The sequence below is a fragment of the Cyprinodon tularosa genome, unplaced genomic scaffold (assembly GCF_016077235.1).
Source record: "Cyprinodon tularosa strain WSP-4 unplaced genomic scaffold, ASM1607723v1 ctg526, whole genome shotgun sequence".
Taxonomy (NCBI): Eukaryota; Metazoa; Chordata; class Actinopteri; order Cyprinodontiformes; family Cyprinodontidae; genus Cyprinodon; species Cyprinodon tularosa.
In genome coordinates, this window is record NW_024039259.1 from 1,203,399 (window position 1) to 1,227,572 (window position 24,174).

A 24,174-nucleotide genomic window follows, 5' to 3' on the forward strand; every position below is an offset into this window, starting at 1 on the left:
TGGTAACTGTAAGTTACAAAAAATAGATTTTCAAAGTAAGAACATTGAAGAATCTATACAAGGTTTTTAGAACCAAACCTTCTTTTTAACTCTAAGTTATCATTTGTTTTTTACTATTTTATTTTCTGTTTAATTTCTAAATAATAAAACTTTAAACCTTTGCTCTGAGTACTTCCTTTCCTACAGAGTGCCATCTATACGGTCCAAACTTGGAACAAAAAAACAACAACATTTTCCTACTCTGCCCCACTAACATGGAATACTCTGAAGTTAATTTAATTAAGATGGATTTTTTAATTCTTATTACTTGCACCTGTATTTGTAAAACCTTTTTTTATTTATTGATTGGTTTAATCAAACATGTCTCGTTCAGGAACGGGATCTTGGACTGCTTGTATAAATAAAGGTTAAATAAAAAAAATTATCCACATTAATGTTATTTTTTTTTTTTTTTTTGAACCTCAAAATAGGATTATATTTGAACTTTGAATAGGCATTTGTTCAGATAAGTTTCCCTTTATAACTGTGCTTCAAATATCAATTACCAGCTCTTATTTTGAAAAATCCTCAACCGTCAATATAAACTGAAGTATTAAAACTTAAACACCATGTTTTCCCCTGAAACCACAATCCTGATAAACACAGACACTTTGTAGTGGTTTGTTAGTTATGAGATTCTAACAGTATTCCACAAACACTTTAAAGTTGTTGTCCTCCCGAATCACTAATCCTGCACTCTTTGCATAGTTCACAGGTTTATTTATTTATTCCTATTTGATCCATTCATGTTAAAACAACCTTGATATTAACTTTTCAACGATAAATCTCTGTGCAATTTACAATAATATATTTATTTCCTTCATGTCTTAGACATTTTCTGCTCTGTTTGAACATGGTCTCTTATGTTTCTGACTGAAAAAGGATTGAAGTAGTCGAATGATGGAGACTATTTCATTTCTGTAAGCTTTCTGATGTAGGTTTGGACTCAAGAGCTTGTATGGATGAAAAAAACATTAATGTAAAAAAACTTGTAATGTAGGATCCTTTAAAGTTTTGTACAGCATTCTTGAGTTATTCATCTGTTTGTTGGAAATGTTTTTCTTTAACAGAAACAACTGAGCTCAAGTCAAAATAAAACAAATTTAAATATCAGTTATGTTAATGTGCATCCTTTATTCTGCTTTGCCAATGACAGGATAAAGGAGGTGCATCCATCCATCCATCCATCCATCCATCCATCCATCCATCCATCCATCCATCCATCCATCCATCCATCCATCCATCCATCCATCCATCCATCCATCCATCCATCCATCCATCCATCCATCCATCCATCCATCCATCCATCCCCTCAGCATCACCCTCCAGTCCCTTCTGTAGGACTGACTCCTTTCCATGTGGAAAAGCAGTTGCTCCGAGCTCCTTGTCGTTTTAATATTTTCCCTGGCAAAGCTCGGCTGAAGATTGTGGCAAATAGTGCTAAATGTTTATTTCACTGACTGTAAAAGACAGAATTTCAGCATGGAAGTACCGTCTATTGAAGTAATGGAGGTTTACATAAGCTTTATCAGGCATTAAAATGTATTTTACCTGCAATGTTAAATAAACCCAAGCAATGCTCCTCTTTTTTATTTTTTTCCCCCAAAAAGCTTCTTCAAGCTGTTGTCCTGTAGGATGGATGGAGGGGAAACTAGAAATACAGATGAGCAACTCACATTCATGGCTGATACAGCTCCTCATCACCTTAAATACACATGCACAGGAAATATTTGGAAGCAGCAGGTATAAATTCATCTGGATAAACCTGCATATTCTGGTAAATTATTATTTTAACTACCAAAAGACACAATAAAGATTGAAAACTATTCTGTTTCTGCTGACTTCATGTTTAGCTCCTCACATTATCTCTAAAGCTGCTGTGATTAGAGACCGATTCAGACGTTTTTACCTGGGATTTCTTTCTTTCCTCTATGGGCCATGTGTAATCTGTAGGGTCATAGGTCATAGTGAGGAGATTAAAAATAAGGCTTTGATTTTAGCCCTTAGCAGGGCCCTCATTCTACAGGTACAGTAGGGTCTCAATCCACCACTATTGGTGAGCAAGACAACACTTAACTTTAACTTCTGCACTTAAGGCTTCGGTTTTCCTCTGATCTTTAGCTTTCCATTAAGAATCTGGGTTCCTGTTTTGTAGATATTTAGTTTAAAAAGTGAAATACACTAAACCTTATCTTCTAAAACTAAATTGCATTCTCACGTTCTTTTGGTTTTATCATATGAATTTTTTAAAAGAAGAAAAAAAGACAGGAAATGATTCGTCAGATTTGTTTATTTGTCAAAAATCATATAAAACACTGCGATACATTATTAAGAAACAGGAGAAAATAAATGAAAATTTCATAAAAATCAAGCAGAAGTTATGTTGAAAAGGACATTTTGAAAAAAAACAACATTTAAATAATGTTATCAGCCATAATGCTAGGAAATAAAACTTGCTTTTATCCGATGTGTAAAAACATTTTGTGCCAATATGGTCTTTGTTGCTCACAACAGTCAAGGTCAAAATGAAAAGCCTGCTTATACAAAATTAAATCTACAACAGAATCAGGATCTGGATAGTCTGAATACATTTATTGTTTGAGCGCCAAATTCAGTCAAATAAACGGAAAGAACCGACATTAAAATGCAAGAGTTATAAATTCTTCCCCTATAATACGACTCATTACCTGCTTTCCCAGCAGAGGTTCTTCTGTACATCTGCGATCAATATTAAAGTCTGCACATGTTTGAGGAAAATGCATTAGAGTAATAACTTGGATTTCCTGCTCACCTACTAAACATGTCACTTTTTATTTATTCTGCTGCATCCAGTCGTTGTTTTACACTCATATTGGGCATGCATTATGAAGATCTGAATAAGAGCCTTTTATTTTTTCTAAAATGTTTCCTACTTGTTGAGTTTTATCTGGATTATTTTATTGCATTTCACATTTAAAAATCTTGTCAAATAGTTAATTTCTCTGCAGCTTTATTTACAATCTTAGCCGGAAAGTTTATTCTCTACATTTCTTTGGTAATTTTACTGCTCTAAAGCCAAATCTACCAATTTAAAGCAGGGGAACATGAGCAGGTATTATTCGTTTTTCTTTTTCTCTACATAATCTACTAGCTGCTGTATTTTGTACCTTGAAGCTAGTTTATGTTGTTGTTTTGTCACAGCCTTTTGTCTCACTTACAGACCTTATCTAAATGCATGATTAACCAAATCCCAGATTAACCTGCAGGCTCTCCCATGGCTGCGCTTTATTCTTCTTGGAGATGACAAATTAGAGTGAATTTCTCAGATTTTAGGAAGCTGATGTAAGAGGGATGCAAGAGAGCGGAAACCCAAACAGAGATGCTGCTGATGGAGAACGGATGTGAAAGCGCAGTGGATGAGGCAACATTCTCCGCTTTTACTGTTAATTCCGTCCTTTTTCTACCTCCTTCTCTATAATTGACTTAACTGGACGTTATTTTGTGACTGGATCCCAAATGGAAAGCCGTAGGTTAAAAGAAAATGCACGTTCTGTAAATAAATTGGATAAATCTCCCTCTGCAGCACCCCCTGCCATGTAAACTCGGATGTATGGTGGATATATAGCTTGACGTACCCAAAATGGTTTTACCAGTAAATGTCTCCAGTTCAACAGAGTAGTGGATTTAATTCAGCCATTTTCAGTTGAGAGGAGTTCAAATCAAGGCATTCAAAACATTTCCCGGTTTGGCGACAGCAGCAGACTCTAAAGCTCCATGAAATGAAGCCACTGCCAACATTTATCCTCTGTCAGCCCCGTTCAGCTGGTTAAATGGTGTTAAACGTGGTTAATCCTTAGAATCTGAAAGACTGGATATTTTTAAAGTGGCTCTTGATCGTCGCTAAGAATATTGGTGGGTGGATTTGCTCCATATTTTCCCTCCATTTTGTACCAACGTGTTGCCTTTCCATTCTGTCCTACCTCCATTTATTCATGTAAACTCAGTATTTCGTATTATTTTTAGTCGGTGATAAGTAAATGTCTGGGAGTAGAGTAATATTATTCAATTTTGTGTTTTCATTTAGCTTAAGTAATATTTCTACTTTTATGTTGGTTTTCATGCCTTTTAGATCAATTTACTCCCTTTAAATGATACAGATAACTGTCCTTAAACAAATACTTAAAGATTTATTTGGGTATGTAGTATTATTCAGCGTAATAAAGCCAGCAGAAGAAAATTTGGTATGAAATTGAGCCATCTGCCGTTTGTACTGAACACATGTTGGTTCACACCGCCAATATTTCAAAGCTGCTTGGACGACAGCTATTTCTATATTGAGATTACTCTTTATTAGGGGTGAGGAAAAAATCGATTTGTGATTTTTGGCTGCCTGATATAATTTTGGTCTTTCAGTTCCTAATATCGATTTTTTTTAACCTAAAACGAGAGAAAATGGGCTTCTCTGCACCGCCACTCTGGCAGATAGAGCTGTGGAGTCCTTTTACTGCTCGGCGCGGCGCCATACCTACATTTGTGGCAGTATCAGTGGAAGACGCTGACTGACTCAAACCCTAAACAGCACGGATTCCAAAATAACTAAATGATTATTATATTCTGATGAGCATATTCAGAACTTGCTTTTTTTCTATACATTTAATTTTGATAGCCGGGGAAAATATCGCAATTTAAGGTGATATTACAATGTTGTGATAATATCGTATAGTGATACACATTGTATTACAATATCCACGCCAATATTCACCCTACTCTTTACAGTCAATTTCTTTCGTCATTATAAAATATAAAATTTAAAAAATGTAGTGTAACATTAAACTTTTATTTGAAATAAAACCCATTTTTCATGGTGATGAATCGAAATATTACTGAATTTAATTAAATTATACATCATTTTCCCCTATCTAGGCTTGTTCTGCTACTTGAGAGTGCCTTCATGTTATTAATCTATGGAAGAGCTTTTTGTAAAGCGTTTTATGTAAAGATATTGCCAAAAAAAAAGAAAAAACCTCCATCTTAAAGCTTAAAGGTTAAGAATTTTTGTCAGTCGCATTTTTACCCCAAAAAGAACATTTCCTTGAGATACAAAATTTCCTCCATTTCAATCATTTCATGTTATCGCTGTATGCTTGCTCTTCAGAGTTGAATTTTTACGTTTTTACATAAATCTAAAATTTGTCTTGCTTCTATCTTAAATTTTTATTTTATTTTTTTTTAAATAGTCTTCAAACTAGCCTTAAAACTGTTGCTTTTCCCCCTGAATACATGGGTGGAAAACGGTGAAAGGTTTCTACTGTTTAAATAAATCCTTGTACGGTATGTACGCCAACTACTGGTTTGGGGTGGTACTGCATGTGTCTGCATGCATTACTGGAACTAGTCGCGTTAAATCCTCAGAAGCAGGTAAACTGTTGATATTTAGTTACTCTCTTGGCATTCACCGCGTGCCTTAATTGTATGGACATTTAAATCAAGGTCCGCTGTGAACACGAGGAGAGAAAACCCAAAGTCTTTTGCGCTTCAACCTTTTCTTACCATTTTCTTTTAGCATTTTGAGCAGCTTTACCCTTTTTTTTATTGAACTTGTTCATTTTTCACCAGTTTCACTCCAGATCAGTCCTCTTCCATTTTTGAAATAATCTTCTAATTCCCTTTAATTGACAACAATTCAATTGTTTTGTTTTTGAGAAGCTTAAAAGTATTCCTATTAGACAGACCTTTTTTTTAGTTAATCTTTTATTATATGTCTAGATTCCAAATGAACTGCACACTCACTGCTTAGGTAAAAACTATGGACTCAAAATGATCTAATTATACAAATCTTATTGATTCCCAGCCTTTAATGGTCAGGTCTGACTGGCTGTAATGATATAGCTCTGTGACTTGACCTCTACATGTCACACAGGGCTAGATTAACCAAATGCATTTAGTTATTTTTTGCAAAATGCATTTTTTATTATTATGATGCAAATATTTAACTATCTGTGATTGTCTGCAGCGTTAACACAAATACTTAAATATGTCTTTTGACGTTCCTCTGACCTCCAAACAGCCGCACAGATCGTCTATTAAGCTGAAGAGACTGAGCTTTTTTTTTTTGCAACAATATTAATGCAAAAAAATTTCAGACAGTAATATATATTTTTTTGTTAATTTGCATTGACATTCGCATGCAATAGAAAAAAGAAACGCAGCCCCATCATTGCCTATCTGCACCTAATGCTCACTGAAATTGATTGTCTGTCTGCTGCAGGTGTAAAATCTCTGCAAATTGATTTTTATCCCATAGTGGAATGGAAACTAATAATGGCTTACTGGCAGAGCGGGGGGAAAAAAATGCATAACCTTTTTTTTCTCTCTCTCTCTCTAACGCGATGAATGCCCAATATCTGCATTTAGTTGTTGACAAATCCAGGTTAAAAACGTCGGAATAGTCCTTTAAGCAGCACTGCGGACCTTTATCCTCCATTATCCAGCAGCCATAATGTGCGTTCTTATACAGCACTGCTGCAGGGGAGGAAGCTGCAGCTCTACCCATCATCCCGCTTCAGTTCACGCATCATGTCAGCTCCAAAAAAAAAAAAAAAAGAAAAAAGAAAGAAAGGGAAGGCGGATAAAAAGAGAGAGCAGAGGTCTGATGAAAGAAGGTGCAGCAGTGCAGCTCTCAGGTAGAAATGAAAAGAAATGGAGCCATCTGCAGCCTCATTAAACGCAGAAATGCAAATGACCCAGATAGCTCATGTAGGCTAAAAACGCAGAGGGGGGAGGGGGAAGGATGCGCTCCTTTGTGGGGGTCGCCTGGGAGGGTTTGAAGCCAGTATCTTTTTTAATATGCAGCAATTAAACCGAAACGCAATAAGCCAAATTACAGAAAGAAAAAAAAATAATAAAGACTATTTATCCTAATCAGCGCATCATATTACACAACGACCTCTTAAACACATAAATGTCACATTTTTCCTCATTAAATCAGTTATAATCCTGCAGGATAAATTTTCTTTTTTTTTTTTTTCTGCGCAGTGCCGCAGGACGCGCAGAACACTGCGGCGTTTTGCGGCGCGCAAGTAAATAAACACGCCGGATTTCAGCCTGAAACAAATGCAAAAACCGAACAAATACCTTCCATCTGCAAAGGAGCGGGATAAAACTGCGCTTTTTTTTATGATCAAGATGATGGAAACGCACCGAAGCGAGCGGCTCTGCAGGATTTAAGGTGTCCTCTCCATGGAGGGATGCTGAGGATGCAGATAAGGGGGGGGGGGGGGGGGGGGGGGGGGGGGGGGGGGGATGAGGATGAGGAGGATGCGGGGAGGGGAGAGGGGGGGGGATGCAAAGATCAGCGTCCTCCTCCAGCAGATTAGCTGGATGAAGAGTTTCACCCTCCAGAGGAGATGGCTAAGCAGACATAGTCCAGAGCAGTTAAGAAGCAGAGATCTTACAGCTGGATGCTGTTTGCGGTGTGCGCTGGGTGCAGTCCGTGCAGCTCTGTGGCAGGATGGAGGGAAAGAAGCAGTCAGATGGAGAGGAAAGAGGAGAGGGGAGGGGGTGGTCCTCTGAGAGAGAGGGAGTCAGATGAAGGCAGGTTTTTACATCCTCAGCTTCACTTTCCACCCCCTCCTCTCTCTGCCTCATCCTCTTCAGGAGGGGGGAGGAAAGGCCGAGTGAAAGCATCTGGCTCACAGAGGGGCACATCACCCCACCTGACTGCCTTTAATTTGCTTTCACCCAAATGTTTTTTATTTTTCTAGCTATATTAAACACAAATGTTTCCTGCTGAGCATGTCGTCACATGATTCAAATCTTCTGTTTGGTTTCTTCTCCTTCTCATCCTTATGAGTTGTGAGATCTGGATGTTAAAGATCTGTCCTCTTCCTCATAAAGCTGTCGCTCTGTTTTCACAGACTGCTGCCTTGTCTATTAAGGAATAATTGACCAGGCCTTTCTGATGGCCCCCGGCTTTCTTTTCAATCCATTTTCCTGTTTTTCTCTCCAAGTAGATGCGACTCTGACTTGTGAATCAGAGCTCACACTATAGTCATACTAGTATTTGAATCATTCAGGGTGAAATTATCATATATGACCTAAATTCAATGTTTTTAAGGGTCCGAATTTAATGTCTGTTCTTTTTAAGCAGGATTGTGCCTCAATGTTTGACCAATCCGATGGCGGTGCTCATTAAATAGATGGTTTCCTGTCACTGAACAGACTTTAAAGCCTACTGAATAAATTTGTAACAGGGTTCTGAGCTTTTCGGGAGCTTAATGTTAGTTTAATTTGTGTTTTTTCTTATTCCAACCATTCGCTGCTGAGTTGAGATGAAGTAAAATCATTTCTTGGTAACTCTCTGGCCAAACAATTTTTCTTTTTTTGTCTTATCTGATCATTAATTTTCTCCTTTGGATTGCTTTTGATTAAACAGCTCAGACTCAAGGTGTTGGCTTTGGTAAACGGGCTTCTTTTCCAGACATATCAGGCATTATTGGCTCCTCCAAAATGTGGCCGCTTTGCTTTTTATTTCAGTGGCACAGTTCCTGGGTGCTTGTTGTTAAACAGGGAGTTGTACCAGCGTGAGGATTGGGATTCAAACACTTTGAAGTTGTATTAGTCATGCTGGTCTCATAACAAGGCTACAGCCTCATCACACCTTATTGGGAAAAAAATCATAATACTGCAGCTGCTACTCATATTAGCTCAAGGCATTTCATGGAGTCACTTCTATTTTTTAATTTTCACCTCAGGAAAAGCAGCAGATTGCATCTGGTCAACGACGACGCAGAACTGCTTCTGGATGTAGAGACAGTGGACAGTTGTTTGCAATGTGTCGTTGGTTTAGCAGTTTATTCCATTTGCTTCTTGGGCTTTAAAATCAACCCACAGGTATGATTTCAATGAATCATGCATGCAGGCTCGGACTAACCTGACTCCGCCGGATGGATTTGCTCCGCATATCCATCTGGAAACCTTCCGTTGAAGTAATTTTGGGAAGGGGTGGAAATACTGGTTAGCTGATTGGCCTATGTTGGTGATAGACGGGCCAAATAAACCAATCGGATCAACGAAGCATATGACGTACTAACAGAGCGACGACGAAGAGGAGCCAATTGATAGATCAAACTCTTGCTGAAACCAGTCAGGAGAAGAGCAAAAACATCTTTTCCTCTGAGAAAAGCCTCCAGAGCAGTGTTTTGCTCTTCTTTCAGTGAAGAAATACTCTGTAATTCCGATACAACTTGCTCGATAGCCACGCTAACCAAGGGCGTAGGTTTGATTTGAACTTTGGTAGGGACACTATCAGTTGGTTGTCATTGGTGCTATGCAATATGCATGTCCTTTTTTATGCATGGTGTGAGGATCCGTACTGATAAGAGGAATTCATTGTTAAAAGAGAAAAGCATCATTTTGCTACATTAATAAAAATTGTATAAGCACTACACTCATTAGATGGTGTTTATGAATGTTTGAAGTATCACCGGCTCTGATCAATGTGGAATTAGGACTGTTTTCCACTTTGAAAATGGTTTCATTTGAACGACTAAGAGAGAAGGTAAATACAGTATTTTCTTCTGAAGATATAGAATTGTGCAGAGTTAAACCCCACTCTAATATTTGTACCTACTATTCTCTCTCTGTATCAAGCAAAATAATACATTCATTAAAATATTAACTTCACTATAAAAGTGGAACATCTGGGCTCTAGTTACTCTGTGTAGCCCATTTCATGTATTTTATCTGGAACTGAAAAAATGAATCGTATTAATTGATTATTTCATGATCGTCAACTAATTTAGTGAGTGATTCATCATTAACTGGAGAATAGAGACTCTAAAACATAATCAAATGTAAAATATGCCTTTCTCCGACAGAGCAACCCACTTAGATCAGTAATTATACCAAAATTTTAAAAATACAACATATATATATATAATATATAAGATAAAAAAAATTTTTTTGTCTGTCAATATTCTTCATCCAGAATCAAGAGGAAATATTTTAGTATCACCTGGTTTATTTAGACATCACCTGAAGCACTGAAGGGCCAGCTGCTTCACCTACAAGCTGCCCTGCATCATTATTACTGGATATCTGTGTTTCCTATAATCATATAATGTATAAGTGCATTTTTAATAGTAAAGGATTAACACAACCTTTTATCATTGTCCTATATTGCTTACACAACACTGAGCATGAGCCTAAGTGTATTAAAATATAAAATCACTTTTAACAATTATAAAAGACAATATAACACTATCTTATCTGTAATTTAATAATATCCAAAATAAACAGTCAGAGTCCAGCATTTTTTACCAGACATTAATGTTTGTACTAATTTACTTATAGACTGTGTGGAAATCTATGTAAGATCAAATCAATGTTAATATTCTTCCTCTGTTTGTTCTTGTCTTTATCCTATTTCTAGAAGTATAAATAGTCAATTAAATTATTATTATTACGTGGAACCCTAATTATGCTTTTTAAACAAAAAATAGCTGATGTTTAGGCAACATTTCTTGTTGTTATAGGCTACTCTATAAAAGAAATAACACCTGCTAATAATTATACCTGAAAGAGTCATCAAAAAATGAAAACAGTAATAACAACTAAATATCGGTAAAAAGGAAACCCTCACATTTTCTTTCTTAATTGCCTGTGGCTAAGAATCAGAAATGTTGATGGTTTACAGCCTTCATTTGCCCATTTTTCCAGCAGTCTTCAGAACTCCTGGCTGACTCAGAATATTTCGTTTTAAAAAAGAAAAAAAAAAGGTTTTTGTTTTTTAGTGCACATGATATTCCTTTTTTTTATTGGGACTAGTTTTGCAGCCTAATATTAATTGCAGTAACCGCGGCATTCTAGTGTGAATAAATTTTCAATTTTGTGCTCCAAGCACAGGCGGACTAGAAAACAGCCTATCAAGGAGAGAGAAGGCGGGACCTAAGGCAGAACAACCAATGAGAGTGGAGTTAAACAGCGCAGCAGTTCCATGCGCTGCTACATGAAAGGGACAGGAGAGAGCAGGCAGAGGAGCTGCGAGAGGAAAAGAAGCCACTGCTGCAACAACTACTGCTGTAAATGATAAACATGTTGCTCAAATCCAATTATTGGTAGGGACAATTAGGTCGGTTCAAAATTTTGGTAGGGACATGTCCCTATGGTCCCTATGCAAACCTACGCCCATGACGCTAACGCTAGTTTCATCGGCTGAAGCCGCCATGTTCTTTAGACTGAACTGTCGCGCTTCTCGTTGCGTCACACCTCAACCCGCCTCAAAGCCAACGCTGATTGGACGTTCGTTTGGTGAACGGCTCCAAATTTTCTTCAACGGAGAGTCTCCAGACTGATTAGCGAGTGAAACCTTGAAAGCTCGCGAGATCAGGATGGTCTCACGAGGCTAGGCTCGGACTGGGAACGATTTTCAGCCCTGCCGTTTTTCCATCTACACCGGCGTAGAAGCACAGCCAAACGCGTGCGTCACAAATTTGAAACACAAATTTAACCGATCTATCTTCAAGCATCACACGACAACTAGCACCAAGACTTCTATAATGCGATTATACTGGCTTTGGTTATAAACAGGGACGCGACAGTGATCACCTGGAAACAATGCATGTAAGATGAGAAACGTTAGCCTTTAGATGTAAAACCCCATCATGCACCGCAACATATTTTTGCAAAATATTCAAACATAAATTCACCAAGTATAGGAGGAGCATCGTAGTTTGGTTTAAAGAAAGCATTTTAGTTTTATTATAATTTAGTTTGTTGCAAGGATTTTACAGTTTGAAGCAATAGAAAATTGCACCATATGCAAAGCGTCACAAGGATGTGCATGACAAGGAAGGGCTATTTATCCTGCATGCATCATTTAGGTATTACATTGTATTACATCTTGAGCTCCTTAAGATATCTACTGTCACAGGTAGATGTTTCGGCTGGGGAGTAAGTGTTTGGGCCGGTATGATTAAACGAGTGCTGGCCCTCAGCAGTCTGAGCCTGCATGCATATGTAAGGTTTCCTCCACGTTCTGTAGATTAGAGCTCACAACTGAGGAGAAACGCCCACACCTCCATATTGTGCAGTAACTCAGTCGCTGCGATGCTAGAGGGAGTTTAAATCTCCAAATTAAATATTACATGCCAGGCTTTCAAAGGTAAAGCATGGGAAGAAAATTGTTTAGGAAAATCTCACTCGTTTTACCACAAATGCAGGACAACAATAAGACTATGAACAACAAAAAAAGAACAGATGTCATGTTTCTTTCCTCCTGCACTCGCTAAGGTATTCTCAGAAAGTGCAGCAGTGTGTTAGGATGATTGTGTAAGGATGGACTGGGTGGTGCTCTGCACAGTGAAGCCTCTCTCCTCATCCCTGCAGCTGATAAGCTCATACAAACAGAGATGGTGATTCCTACTCCACAGTAAGACTAAAACTGAGATATCTGTGGTTAAGAGGATATCCTCTATGAGGCCCAAAGGGACCCTGGAATACAGTTTTCGAAATGTGGCACCACGTTCCTGTGGTTCGGCAGCCATGGAGGTCCCTGAGACTGTAAGAATGTGTTGGTCTGATGTGAAGGAGATTTAGAGAAGAGAGCAAAGAAAAGCATCATTTTTTATTTTCAACTAAAAACAAAACAGTTCGGATATTTAATCGATATCTCTGTTCTTTCTTACAGGTTTGTTTTCTTGTTTTTTTTAGTGTTTATTTTACCTTTTTTAAGCAAAGGCTTCAAATTAGGTTCTTGTTTAGGAATTCGGTTCCATTCTTTTTTTAAAAAAATCATTCAACAACAATTATTATATTTAGAAACTTTACAAAAATGGTTTATAAAATTATATTTTTCTAGACTGTGTTGTTCTAGTGTCTTCTGCTCTAGTGCACCCCCTGGTGGTTTCCAGAGATAGTGCACAAATCTCACCTTTAAAGAAACCACATTATCTTCCAATAAACCTGAAAACAATAAAACCTCAAACCTCAAATCCAGATAAAAATATATATATATTGATTCTCATCTAATACCAAATAGGGTTAAGCTCAGATGGCTTTGATATTTTTTTCCATCTTGGATCCATTCTCTCCTTTGATGCCAACATAAAACCATGTGGGACCCCCAGCTATAGGGGTGGCATCACAAAGGGTCAATTACATGAATAATACTGCAGCAAGAAAAGAAATAAATTAGAACCAACTGAAGCAATTACTTGTTTGAAATCTGAGTAGATCAGGTCTTAAACTACAGAATAAGATCATCCAATTTAAATCTAAAAAAACTCAACATTAATTTTAATTAATGATATATTTTATATACATCTATATTCATACATATATGTATCATGAAGCTGACAAACCAGATCAAATGTTTTTTTTTTCTTGATGTGATTTACCTGATTTTTTAAAAATGTTTTTATTATTATTTTTATTATAGCGTAGGCCTCTAAAAGCTTTTGGCTGTGAGTCACAGGAGATAACAACTCTGTTCGAAGTTAGAAGGTGGTGGAATGGGAGGCTTTGCACGCTCCAACTGAATTATTGATGATTCTCACCTTCATTCAGACATCATTAGACACCAAAAGGAACTTTTTTTTTTCCTCACAAACAGTGTTCCTCCTGGCTTCTTCCATATGGCACATCATCTGTCCCTCTCCATCTCTCCTTCCGCTTCCTGAACAGGGAACCAATTGACTGATTAAGACAGGATCAGAATCAGAAAACCTTCATCAATCCCGCGGTGGGAAAAACAGCATCACTGTATCGGCAAAATAAGATCAGTGTGAAAAAAGAAATAAATGCCGAACCAGAAAATGGTCATAAAGAACAAAACAAATCAGCTTGGTGCTCATTTGATTGAAGCAACCTTGATTCCTTTCTAACTGAAACTGTCAGACTCATTCAATAAATTAAAATTCTACTTCCGATGAGCAGTTTTTATAAGAAACAAAAGTAAACTTTGATAATTCAAATAAACAAACTTTAAATCAAATTAAAAATTCCTCCTCTTTTTTTTTATCAATTTGATTCAATATTCTAATTGTCATATTTTGATTACCTGTAATTGGAATAAATTTTAATGAAGGCTCTGAAATAAAATAACTTTTCTATAATATTATAATATTAGATATGATTGTATATAACTATATGGCGCCCTGTTATATAAGGCTAATATTAAAACCTTTATGAAATACATTTTTTAAGGAATTTATTGGAATGGAAATTAAATAATTTGCCATTCATATATTTATAATAGCCTTCATTTTATCATTTTGAACGTGAAATAGCTTTGAACATCATTATGACCCCAATAAGATGTATTTTTTCTGATTTAACATATATTTTGGTTTTAAATGGAAGCACATATGTGCATTAAAAACCTGACTAACACAATTTTAAAATATTTATTTGAAATATGTATAGCAATTTAATTTAGTCCCAAATGTGTTTTTTGATCCCACTGAAAAAAATAAATGCTGTAGTAATATATAGTCCTCATAGATTTTTATGTTTTTTAATTGATTTAGATTTTAACAGCTGTTGATAGAAAGGATCTTTTGTCTTTCAGAGAATCAGGAGAAGCCTTTGACTAAACAGTCCCTGTTTAGTCATTTTCAAATGCTATACACAGTTATTTTTTTTCCTTTTGTACCTTTCAGCTATTTGTATACTGTGGCTGTTTCTAAAAAAAAAAAAAAATCCTTTCTTGTGCACACAAACTTGGAAACTCAAATTGAATCTGAGATTTTTAACCTGTCAAGTTTTTCTTTTTTTTAGATTTTTAACATTACAATTTATATTTTTCCAAGCACACAACAGTTTAAAGCAAAGTTTAGTTTGAAAAGAATGTGCAGGAAGGATTGAAAAGCATGTTAACACGGTAAAGTAGGCTTGAGTTCATTATCTGACGCATGCATATACACACCAGGAACCTTTAAACTACAAAAAAACATTTAAAAAACAAACATGTTTCATTGATATGTATACAAAAATGAATATTAGGAACTATATTTATCAAACATTATACTGGGCAAGTAAAAATTGTTTCTGGGCAAATTAAATGTGAAAGTCACTTGCCCAAAGGGCAAGTGGTCAAAATCCTTAAGGTCAACCCCTGACATCAATAAACTAACATTAAAGATGATAAATACAGAATTCATCCTCTTTTCAGAACTAGATTTTGTCTTATGGGGTAAAGAAAAAAATATGTGTTTCTGCAAGTCATCTAGGAGTCTTCAGTGAAATCATTGATAACTAATTTAGTAAAAACTTTATAAATAATCAATTTATGTAGATATTAGTGCTTGTAAATATCAATTTTATGCAGAATGATTATTGATAAAAGTAGGCAGGGAATGACGATGGAAAAGATGTTCGCCCCAGAACTCAAACCTTACACAATTTTATCCAATATACCTTTTATCTAGAAAGAATATATGTGTATAAATATATGCATCTATTTGTTTGGAAAGGATAGTTTGTCTTTATTCAGAAAATATGGACGTTGTGCTCGTTAATTTTCCTGTTGGAACAGAGTAGATTGACCCTGAGGTTCTGGTGCCGATCCACTGTCGGCCCCCCCATTGATTATTGCCTGACGACCCTTATAAAAAGATTCTGGCTACGCCTCTGCAAAATTCCTGTAATACTTCTCAACAAAAAAGTTAAATCTTAAAGGAAATTTCTGTTTTGGTCTTTTTGATTAAATTAATATTTAATCACCATTATGTTATTCTTATACATTTTCCTATGGCCCACATTTCTGTGACCTTTTTTTCCCCATAATATTTTGCTGCTGTAACACCAGAATTTCCACATTGTGGGACAATAAAGAGATTTTCTATTCTATTCTATTCTATTCTAAATAACACCTACAGTTAATTTAAAATAAATGTTTTCGATAGTTTTTGTGGTCCTATCTGTCAGGTATTGACTTTTATTAAAAAATGAGTGAGTTGTTTTAAGTTCCATGGTTGTTTTAAGTTCCATGGTTGTTTCAGAGGAAGGTCATGTAATGGTCTGTTGTGTAACAGCGCTGCATCCCTGTTACATCAGCGCCGCGGTAACGTTGGGTAAGCTGGCTGTAGCTGAGCCAGTGGGTGAACAGGGAACTGTTCCGGCTTCGATGGTCTCCTCCTCCAGGCTTCGTTTGGTTTGGCGTCACTTTGTCAGCAGTAGAATGGGAGACATGGCCTCCAAAACACAAATGCCAACCCCAGAGACTGCGCTACCCGGCCGGACAGAGAGCATCAAAGTCTCCGGTAAGACTGCATCTAGTTAGCTTTAGTCCAACTTCTCCGGAAGTCCTTTTAAAAACAAATAGGAATAAATAATATTTTCTATTTTAATCCGCATTTTTGTGCGCAACTAATATAAGCTGAGCAGTTTAGCAAACACCAGAGTCGCAGTTTGAAGAACTTAAACATGTTTTTTGTCGGTTAGCACCTGCTACAGTGTGCGCATGCGTACCTCGGCACAGCAGCGCCGGTTATTGTCGTAATGTGTCATTGGATCCGCCATATTAGGAAGGGAAACTCCTAGAAGAAAACCATTCAACTTAACGCGGGAACTACGTGTTATTGTGGATTAAGCAACATCTTGAGCTGTTTTTTTCCCTTAAAGAGATGGTTTATGCATTTAAACTTCTGTTGCCTATAATTTTGATCGTCATTAGCTGTGTAAAAATAAGATAGGTAATGTTTGGTAAGTGTTTTCTTCATGTATATAGATAGTTCGACCTAAACAATATTACCATGAAATATAGTTATTTTTATCCAAGAGAGCTTGATAAAACTAGAAATTAACACAGTCCAACAGTTTATACCCAATAAGGTGATGAATATTTTCTTATAGTATAAGATGTATTCAACTAATAGTAGAACCATTTAGTTTATTATTTGCTAAATAGAAATAAAAATATGTTTTAAAAAAATACACTCTAATGCACACATTTTTAATACATCAGACTTAATAGACTGTTTAAATATTAATACATATTTAAATTTTTTTATTTGTATTTTATATTTGATTATAATCCTTATCCTTAGTTCAGTGAAGAAACTAGAGGTGTGAAGCGTAACTAGAAATTCTTCTTAAAAATTTCTAGTCCTACATTAAAGTTGATTGAAAGTAAAAGTTTCTGTTCAGTAATATTACCACCAGAAGTTTCTGAATAAATAAGTAGTTATCCAACACCTCTGCTGCTATGAGTTTCTCTGTAAATTTGAGAATACTTAGATGATGCAATATAAAGGCAGTGTCTGTAATGGTAATTTAGTTATATTTCACTGGCAAAGTAATGATGATTTTGTGGTGGAATGCAGGTGACTCACAGTGGAAAAGTTTTTCCAAAAAGTCATACTTAACAAGTTTTAACTTTTAAGTTAATAATTCTCAGAAAATATTACTGCTTTTTTTTATTTGAAAACATACGTAACCCATTCTTCCTGAATATTTAGTTAGATTAAAAAAAAAAATGTTGTAAAAATGTAAGATGACTTAAAAAAATGGATATTTTATTTTTTAGCCATATTGCCCTGCCCTACCTTGTTATTAAAGTCCTAGGGAAGTCATATTTAAATTTCAAATCATTCTGGCTTAAACATGTATATAATGTACTCTTTATCAGACAATATTGTCTCAAAAGTTAGAAAATTTCCTGTCTTAAAATCTGTGGGTTTTTTTTCGTTTTATGCAGGCTAGTAAGTTATACATCAGTTTGTACACCTAAATTCAGCCAATCATATATCAACGGTCATCTGTCAATCAAATCATCATTCATGTCGCAACTAATATACGCAATGGTTAAAATGATAAAGGTCATTTACTTTACCATTGAGTTCCATCCCAGTGTTCACGGGGATGGAAGTCTGTGTCTTCAGCAGGCGTAGAGCTAACAGAACTGGCAGCGTTGCGGGGCCAGGGCTCAAACATGTACGGCTTTAAGCCTTCTACACCAAACCAAGCTTCTGCCGCCCTGGCGTCCTCTTCCACAACATCTTCGTCCCCGCTTTCCTGCTCTAAATAAAAAAATGGATGACGGAGGAGACTCATCCACAACCTCCGACACTAAACTCTCCTCCCCTCGCATGTTTCCGCTGTCCATAGCGTTCCTTGACAGTGTCGTTTCTAAGTCACCAATTTTGTGCTACTTGGTCCCAATGGAATTTCCCATTGGGAACCTACTAGCACTAAGTTGCTAACTGGTTAGCAAGATTCTTCCGACAAACCGGCAACAACCACATGTGCTTGTGAACCTTCCGCCACAACAACCCCGCCCCCTTGATAAACGACCAATCACATTCACTTTATTCACTTACGTAAAGTCGGGCACCACTCGGGAGAATTCGGAACTGCAACCGTTGGAACAGCCGCTACCCTACGACTTGAACACCAGACCTCCAGCATACCGGTAGAAGGCAGTGCTGGGAATCCCCACTGAAAGCTCTCTGCTGGGGCCAACCTGTGGGGAATTTCCCTCTGCCGTATGTAGTAGCTTGAAGTGAATATAAAGCTTTTAAAGGTATACTATGCAACTGGTGTTGATTTTCCAGCAAGGCTCCCCCCAGAGGGCGAAAGTAAAAGTGCACTGTCTTAAATAGGCTCAGCTGTTCTCCTGGTTTCTCTGTCAAGCCAGGCGTGGTTGTTTTGAGCTTAGCAGACAGGTGAACGCAACGAATCACCATGTCTACTGCAGTAAGTGACTATTTTGTTTAAATTTTCGAGTTTGAAAATTTAGCATGTTTTCATACAATTATTTGTTATGCATGTGTCTAAATAACAAAGATTGTAGTTAGCCAAGCTCTCGCCGTAAAGCAAGACCGACTCTCGCGATGCACGAGACTTCTGAGCCTGTGGGTGCGGGCCGAGGGCTCCTGCAATTGCAAGTACGGTATTTCCCCTATTGACCACCAGGGCGGCCGAGAAAACCTTTGTTCGACCTGAAATGACTCATTTAATCATCCAAAATGTTATGGAACACATTAATTAACTGAAAAATGTTGCATAGTATGCCTTTAAAATTTGTGTTGAAAACCTCAAGTACCAGAATATACAATGGAATATTTTTTGTTGGCAGGTTTTAACACTTTTAGTTAATTTGGGTATTTATAAACTGTTTTGCCATAGCTCATAAAAAAAAAAAAAAAATGTTTAGTTTGGTCCTTCTACGTAGCAATTGATTCTCCTGGCTTTCTTTTAGACCTTTGGAGTTAAACCTCTTGATATGTATTTATTTTTCATTTGCAGATGTCTCTGCAGAAACTATAACAGCTTGCATGTAGTGTCTATCTCTCCCCGAAAATCAGCTTTTCTGAATGACACTCTGGTTTCCAGTGGCAAAAGTTCAGATTTCTGAACTCCGGCGTTGAACACTTAGATGCTCCTATGCTCCGACGGCAGAAGGCTTGGATGCACCGCTCCCGATGCTCGAATGCACCGCTGGACCTCTTGGCGCATCCCCCATAGGATTTGCATATAAATCCAACGCTTTGACAGCCAATACGTGTTCCGTGTGAACACACCATAAAAGAGCAGACCTCTGCAAAGCAGTAAATTTTGCCTTATACTGGGAACCTGAACATAAAACTTGCACACTATCTGGATCATTACCAAATTTTGAGAAATAGTTCAAAATGAGGCGCACCTCTTGTAGAAATTTCAGTTAAATCCATGGCCTCTTTTTTGATCAGCAGATCAAGACTTCTAGTGAAGAATGGCTCCTTTTCTCGTTTTTTGGATTTTTGTCTTCACGCGTTTGGTGTGAATGCAGCCCAAAGGTTTCCAGGGACTTTAGAACAGGAACAGGCCCACAGCATCGCTGATTGTCCACCGTACATAACAGTGGTGTGAGGCATCTTTCCTATTTTCCAGCTTTGCACCTGAATTTCCAAACTCTGAGACAATAAAGATGTCCCTTATTTTATCTTAGGGCCCTGTGACACCTTGCAGATTTAGCCAGCATATGCCCAACGTCCCTGAATCCCCTAAAACACTGGCACAAGCTGAACTTTCTGTGTTTTTTTTTTTTCAATTTTGAGCATATACAAAGCGTATTCATAACGAGTCCAGAGCGTATATCCAACGACTGCCTAAGTTATGCATAACGCAGAGCAGCATAATACCCATGATATGATGCACAAGCCAGTGTCCTGAGGGGAGCAGTGATGCACCCGGATGCAACCGGCCTGCATGAAAAGATGTATTTGATCACGGTATTAACCTAGCTGCCGTTTACTGCCCGCCCCCAAAAAAGAATCAATAAAAAGAAAAGAGAAAGAAGGTTTGCAGACACAGCAGATTCAGCATTTTGTCTGCTAGGAAGGTTGTCGGTTGTGGGCGTGAACGCAGGGAGGATTCTTAAAGCTCACCTTCTCGCTCACCCTATGATGGTGTTGAAGTCTGGAGGAGAACTGAGTTTCCTCCTGTTAACCCACTTTATAGAGAAACTCTGCCAGTACACCATTATAAAGTCGCTGCAAGTTAGAAACAAGTTCAGCGATCGTATGGAACATGTCAAATACGGTAATATACGTTGGGGATGTGTTTTTTTATAAGTTATGCAGAAGTTATGCACACCTTACTCATAGACTTTGAAAAAGCTAGACGCCACAACTTATGAGTAACACTAAATGTATGTCAACAATGGGATAACTAATGGCCCACGTATGGCATACGTACCTGCCGCATGTCGCCGTGTGCCAGCATGTTTCAGCGTACTTCAGCGTGCTCATAACTTATACAAAACGCACTCATAACTCATCCAACTGAGCCAGCGCTTTTGCCAGACTTTTCGCACGTCAGGCATACGCTGGCTAACTCGCCAAGGTGTGACTTAGTCTCATCTGACCTAAGACCATGTTCCTAGTTAATATAAAAGTGGAGTTAAGCAAACTTAGTATTACAAAATGCAGCGAACCCTGACTATAACGCGGTTCACTTTTCACTTACTCGCTCCTTCACAGATTTGCATAATGCATTGTTAAACTTTATTGTCAAACATAATTGATGGTGGCATGTCGGTTTATAAGGATCTTTTGGCCCAGAAAAAAAAAGAACGACGACAACAACTACCAATAACTTTGTTCTTCTCTCCAAAAAACACACCTGCACCGCAGGCTTTAGAAGAAAAAAACGCCACAGAGCAGAATTAGGATGCAGCGGCTCTGTCAGAACAGCAGTGAAATACTGTACTGTACACGTGAGTCACTATTTCTCCTACTGTACTTTGTATTTTTTTTTAGGGATGCACGATATTGGGATTTTGGCCGATATCCGATATGCCGATATTTTAAAACTCATGTAGCCGATAACCGATATCGATACCGATGTTAAGGCTGGACAAAAATAAGTAGTCATTGAAAATAGCAGTTTTGTTATCCATTTATGACACTTTGAAAAATAATATATTCAAATATATTTTCATATGCTGATATCAAATAGATTTTTAAAAACGCGGTATCGATCTATTTTACTTTCAAAATCTCGTGAAATTTCATCGTTCTGTTACAAACTCTCGTGATATTTTGCAAATTCTTGTGAGATTTTGTTAGTAAAATAGATCGATACCGCGTCAATATATCAACATATGAAAATATGGCAAAATTTTGTGAATTTTCGGGGGATTTCGTAGCATAACGATGACATATAGCAATATTTCATTAGTAAAAGAGATTGATATGGTGTTTTTAAATGGCAATATATCAGCATATGAAGATATTGGGATATTTTAATGTATCAATATTTTTTCCCTCGTCTTTAGAAGTTTTTAAGTCTGTAAAAAAGAAGTTTTTGAGGAAGAAGAAGAAGTACTATTTTTTTTTTTTTTTTACTTAAGAAACTCAGAAGCTGATCAAATATCGGGTTAAATATCGGTGGGGTGGCCGATGTCCAATATTCAGTTTTAAGGCCGATACAGATAGGGGGCCGATTATATCGTGCATCCCTATTTTTTTCATAATCATTTTTCATTTTCTCCCGTTCCAATCCGTCACGATGGGGTGGTGCTGATCCCCGCAATATTATCCCTTCAGTTCGTATTGATGATCAGAATTATTACTTATTTATTTATAACTATATTATTTTATTGTACAGTACAGTAGTTATTTGTAAAAAAAACCTAAAAAAAACACAACAACAAACGTTTATACCTTGCTTTTATTTGTTAAACAAATGCTTGGGCCTGTAAAAAGTTTTTGTTTCTTGATTTCAATGTTTTATGGAGTATTTCATTGTATAATAACTGTAAAAAAAATAATGGTTTCTACTTCACAGATTTCGCCTATCGCAGGTTCTTTTTGGAACGTAACCCCTGCGATAAACGAGGGTTCACTGTAAAAGGCTTTTCCTGGCATCTAATCTAAATAAAAAAAGAACAAAATAAAAGGTTGGAGTAGACACCATGTAAAGGTAGCTGGAAAAACTTGCATCCTGATCCAGTTGAGAAGCTTTTTTGTAATACAGAGATTGTTTATTAAAGGTCTGACACAGAGTAATTACAAAAATAGAAAAAGTTTATATCACCACTGATTTTTATTTAAAAAAAACTGAAAAAAAGAGACATGCTATAGAGATTAAGCCTAATTAAAAGTTGTTTTTTTCAAAGCAACCCAGTTATGATGCTGCAGTAAAAGATACATTTATTCTCAGACTCTTTTCTATATCTTTAGCACTGGTGCCAGAGGGCATGTGTGGCACTGTATGTGTGTGTTTGTGAGATAGGGAGCTTTTTGTGGGCTCAAACAGGCCGACAGCAGCAGTAAGTTGGCAGTAAGGGCAGTTGGCACAAACGTGTTCCCTCTTCAGTACAAGTGAGGGCGCTGAGCCTTGGCACACGATGAATAGATCAGCACTGGCATTGAACAAAGGGCTCAGGACACACAGAAGCACACAGTCCCTGCCCTTTATGCTGGCCTTTAGATACGAGCAGTAAATATAAAGGTTGTCGGGTAAAGAGGTGTTGACTCAGCTGTATCCGAGTTCTGTGTTGCAGAGACTTAAGACCCGATTAGTGCAACGTTCAATGTTTCAGCCTTTTCAGAGAGTCCTTTAAAATCTGATTCACAGTTAAACATGCAGTGAAGTTGCTGAACTACTTTGGCAGATTTGGAAGGGGTTGGACTGGGGAAGGAGGATGTGGGAGTGTAGGGGCTAGGAGGGCGGGGGTCTGCAGCGAAACGGCGATCGGGACGAATGGGGAGGTTCAGGCGGAATGGCAGACCTGCTGGAGCTTCGCCAAAGCTTCTCGGGAACGCTGCCACGGTCGAGAGAGGGGTGAAGAAAACGCGAGGGAGAAGAGGGGAAAGGAAAAAGCCTATGCTTGCAGTAGAGAGACTTGGCAGGGCTTCATTTCTTTTGTCTGTCTGGTTTAAGGCTACAGCACCAGAGGAAATCAGGAAACGTCCAGGCATGGTGGTTGTGGTGGTGGACGGGGATAGCTTCATCCTCTGTGGCGATAAACAAAAAAAAAGAAGCATATTCTGACTAAATCGACTGTAAACTGAACTTCAGTGAGGTGGGAAACCAAGACAAAGACGTTTTTATTTTCATTTTACAAAAGTCAGCTATGGGACCGTTGGATGTGACTGGGTCTGGGAGCAAAGTGTCTGCGATAACTAAAACTGTGGAAAGTTCTTTAACGGAAACAGAACCGATTTGACATTGGTATTTTGCTAACAACCTTTCTGAACTGGACAAGGATGAACCGCAGAGAGGCCAGCTGGAGCCAGAAACAGGCCAACCTTGCACCAAGCAAGAGGTTTGTGTGTGCTTACTGGTTTCTGTCATGGAACAAACTGCAGGGGTCATTGCTGGCGTTTTACAGAAAAGTTGACCCAATTTTAACAGGGAGAAGATAGACGTTTAAATGTTTGAATGTGATAAAGCTAGAAGAAAGAAAGCAGGCAAGGTCGGGCCAGGCTCACAAAAAATGGAAACTATGTTATAGAGGGTTTGGCCTCATAGTTTTGCAGTTCCTCACTGAAATGTTAAGGAATAAGGAAAGTAAACACCACTTCAGTCTTTCTAGAGGTTTTCCTACCTCTTTAGACCAGGCTTTTTTGACCATAAATTAAATATAAAGTGTGTGTGATGGTTTACTACAGTGGTGTGGCCATTGTCAGAGCAGGATTTCTAAAAAGTTTCTTTAAATTTTTAATT

The 24,174-nt window shown here is 37.5% G+C and overlaps 1 protein-coding gene across 2 annotated transcripts in view; it reads left to right on the top strand.

The window, feature by feature from the left end:
• Positions 1-16,055: 16,055 nt before the first annotated feature.
• The window catches only part of msra (methionine sulfoxide reductase A), an 84,483-nt gene continuing 76,364 nt past the window's right edge, over positions 16,056-24,174 (top strand). Inside the window, exon 1 of one of the 2 annotated variants that reach the window (XM_038304151.1) lies at positions 16,056-16,280. In XM_038304151.1, coding sequence (XP_038160079.1) covers positions 16,145-16,280 — 136 coding nt within the window. In that variant the 5' untranslated portion in view covers positions 16,056-16,144. Of the gene's footprint in view, positions 16,281-23,527; positions 23,774-24,174 lie in introns of those variants that run through there. The other variant, XM_038304152.1, reaches the window with a different exon arrangement.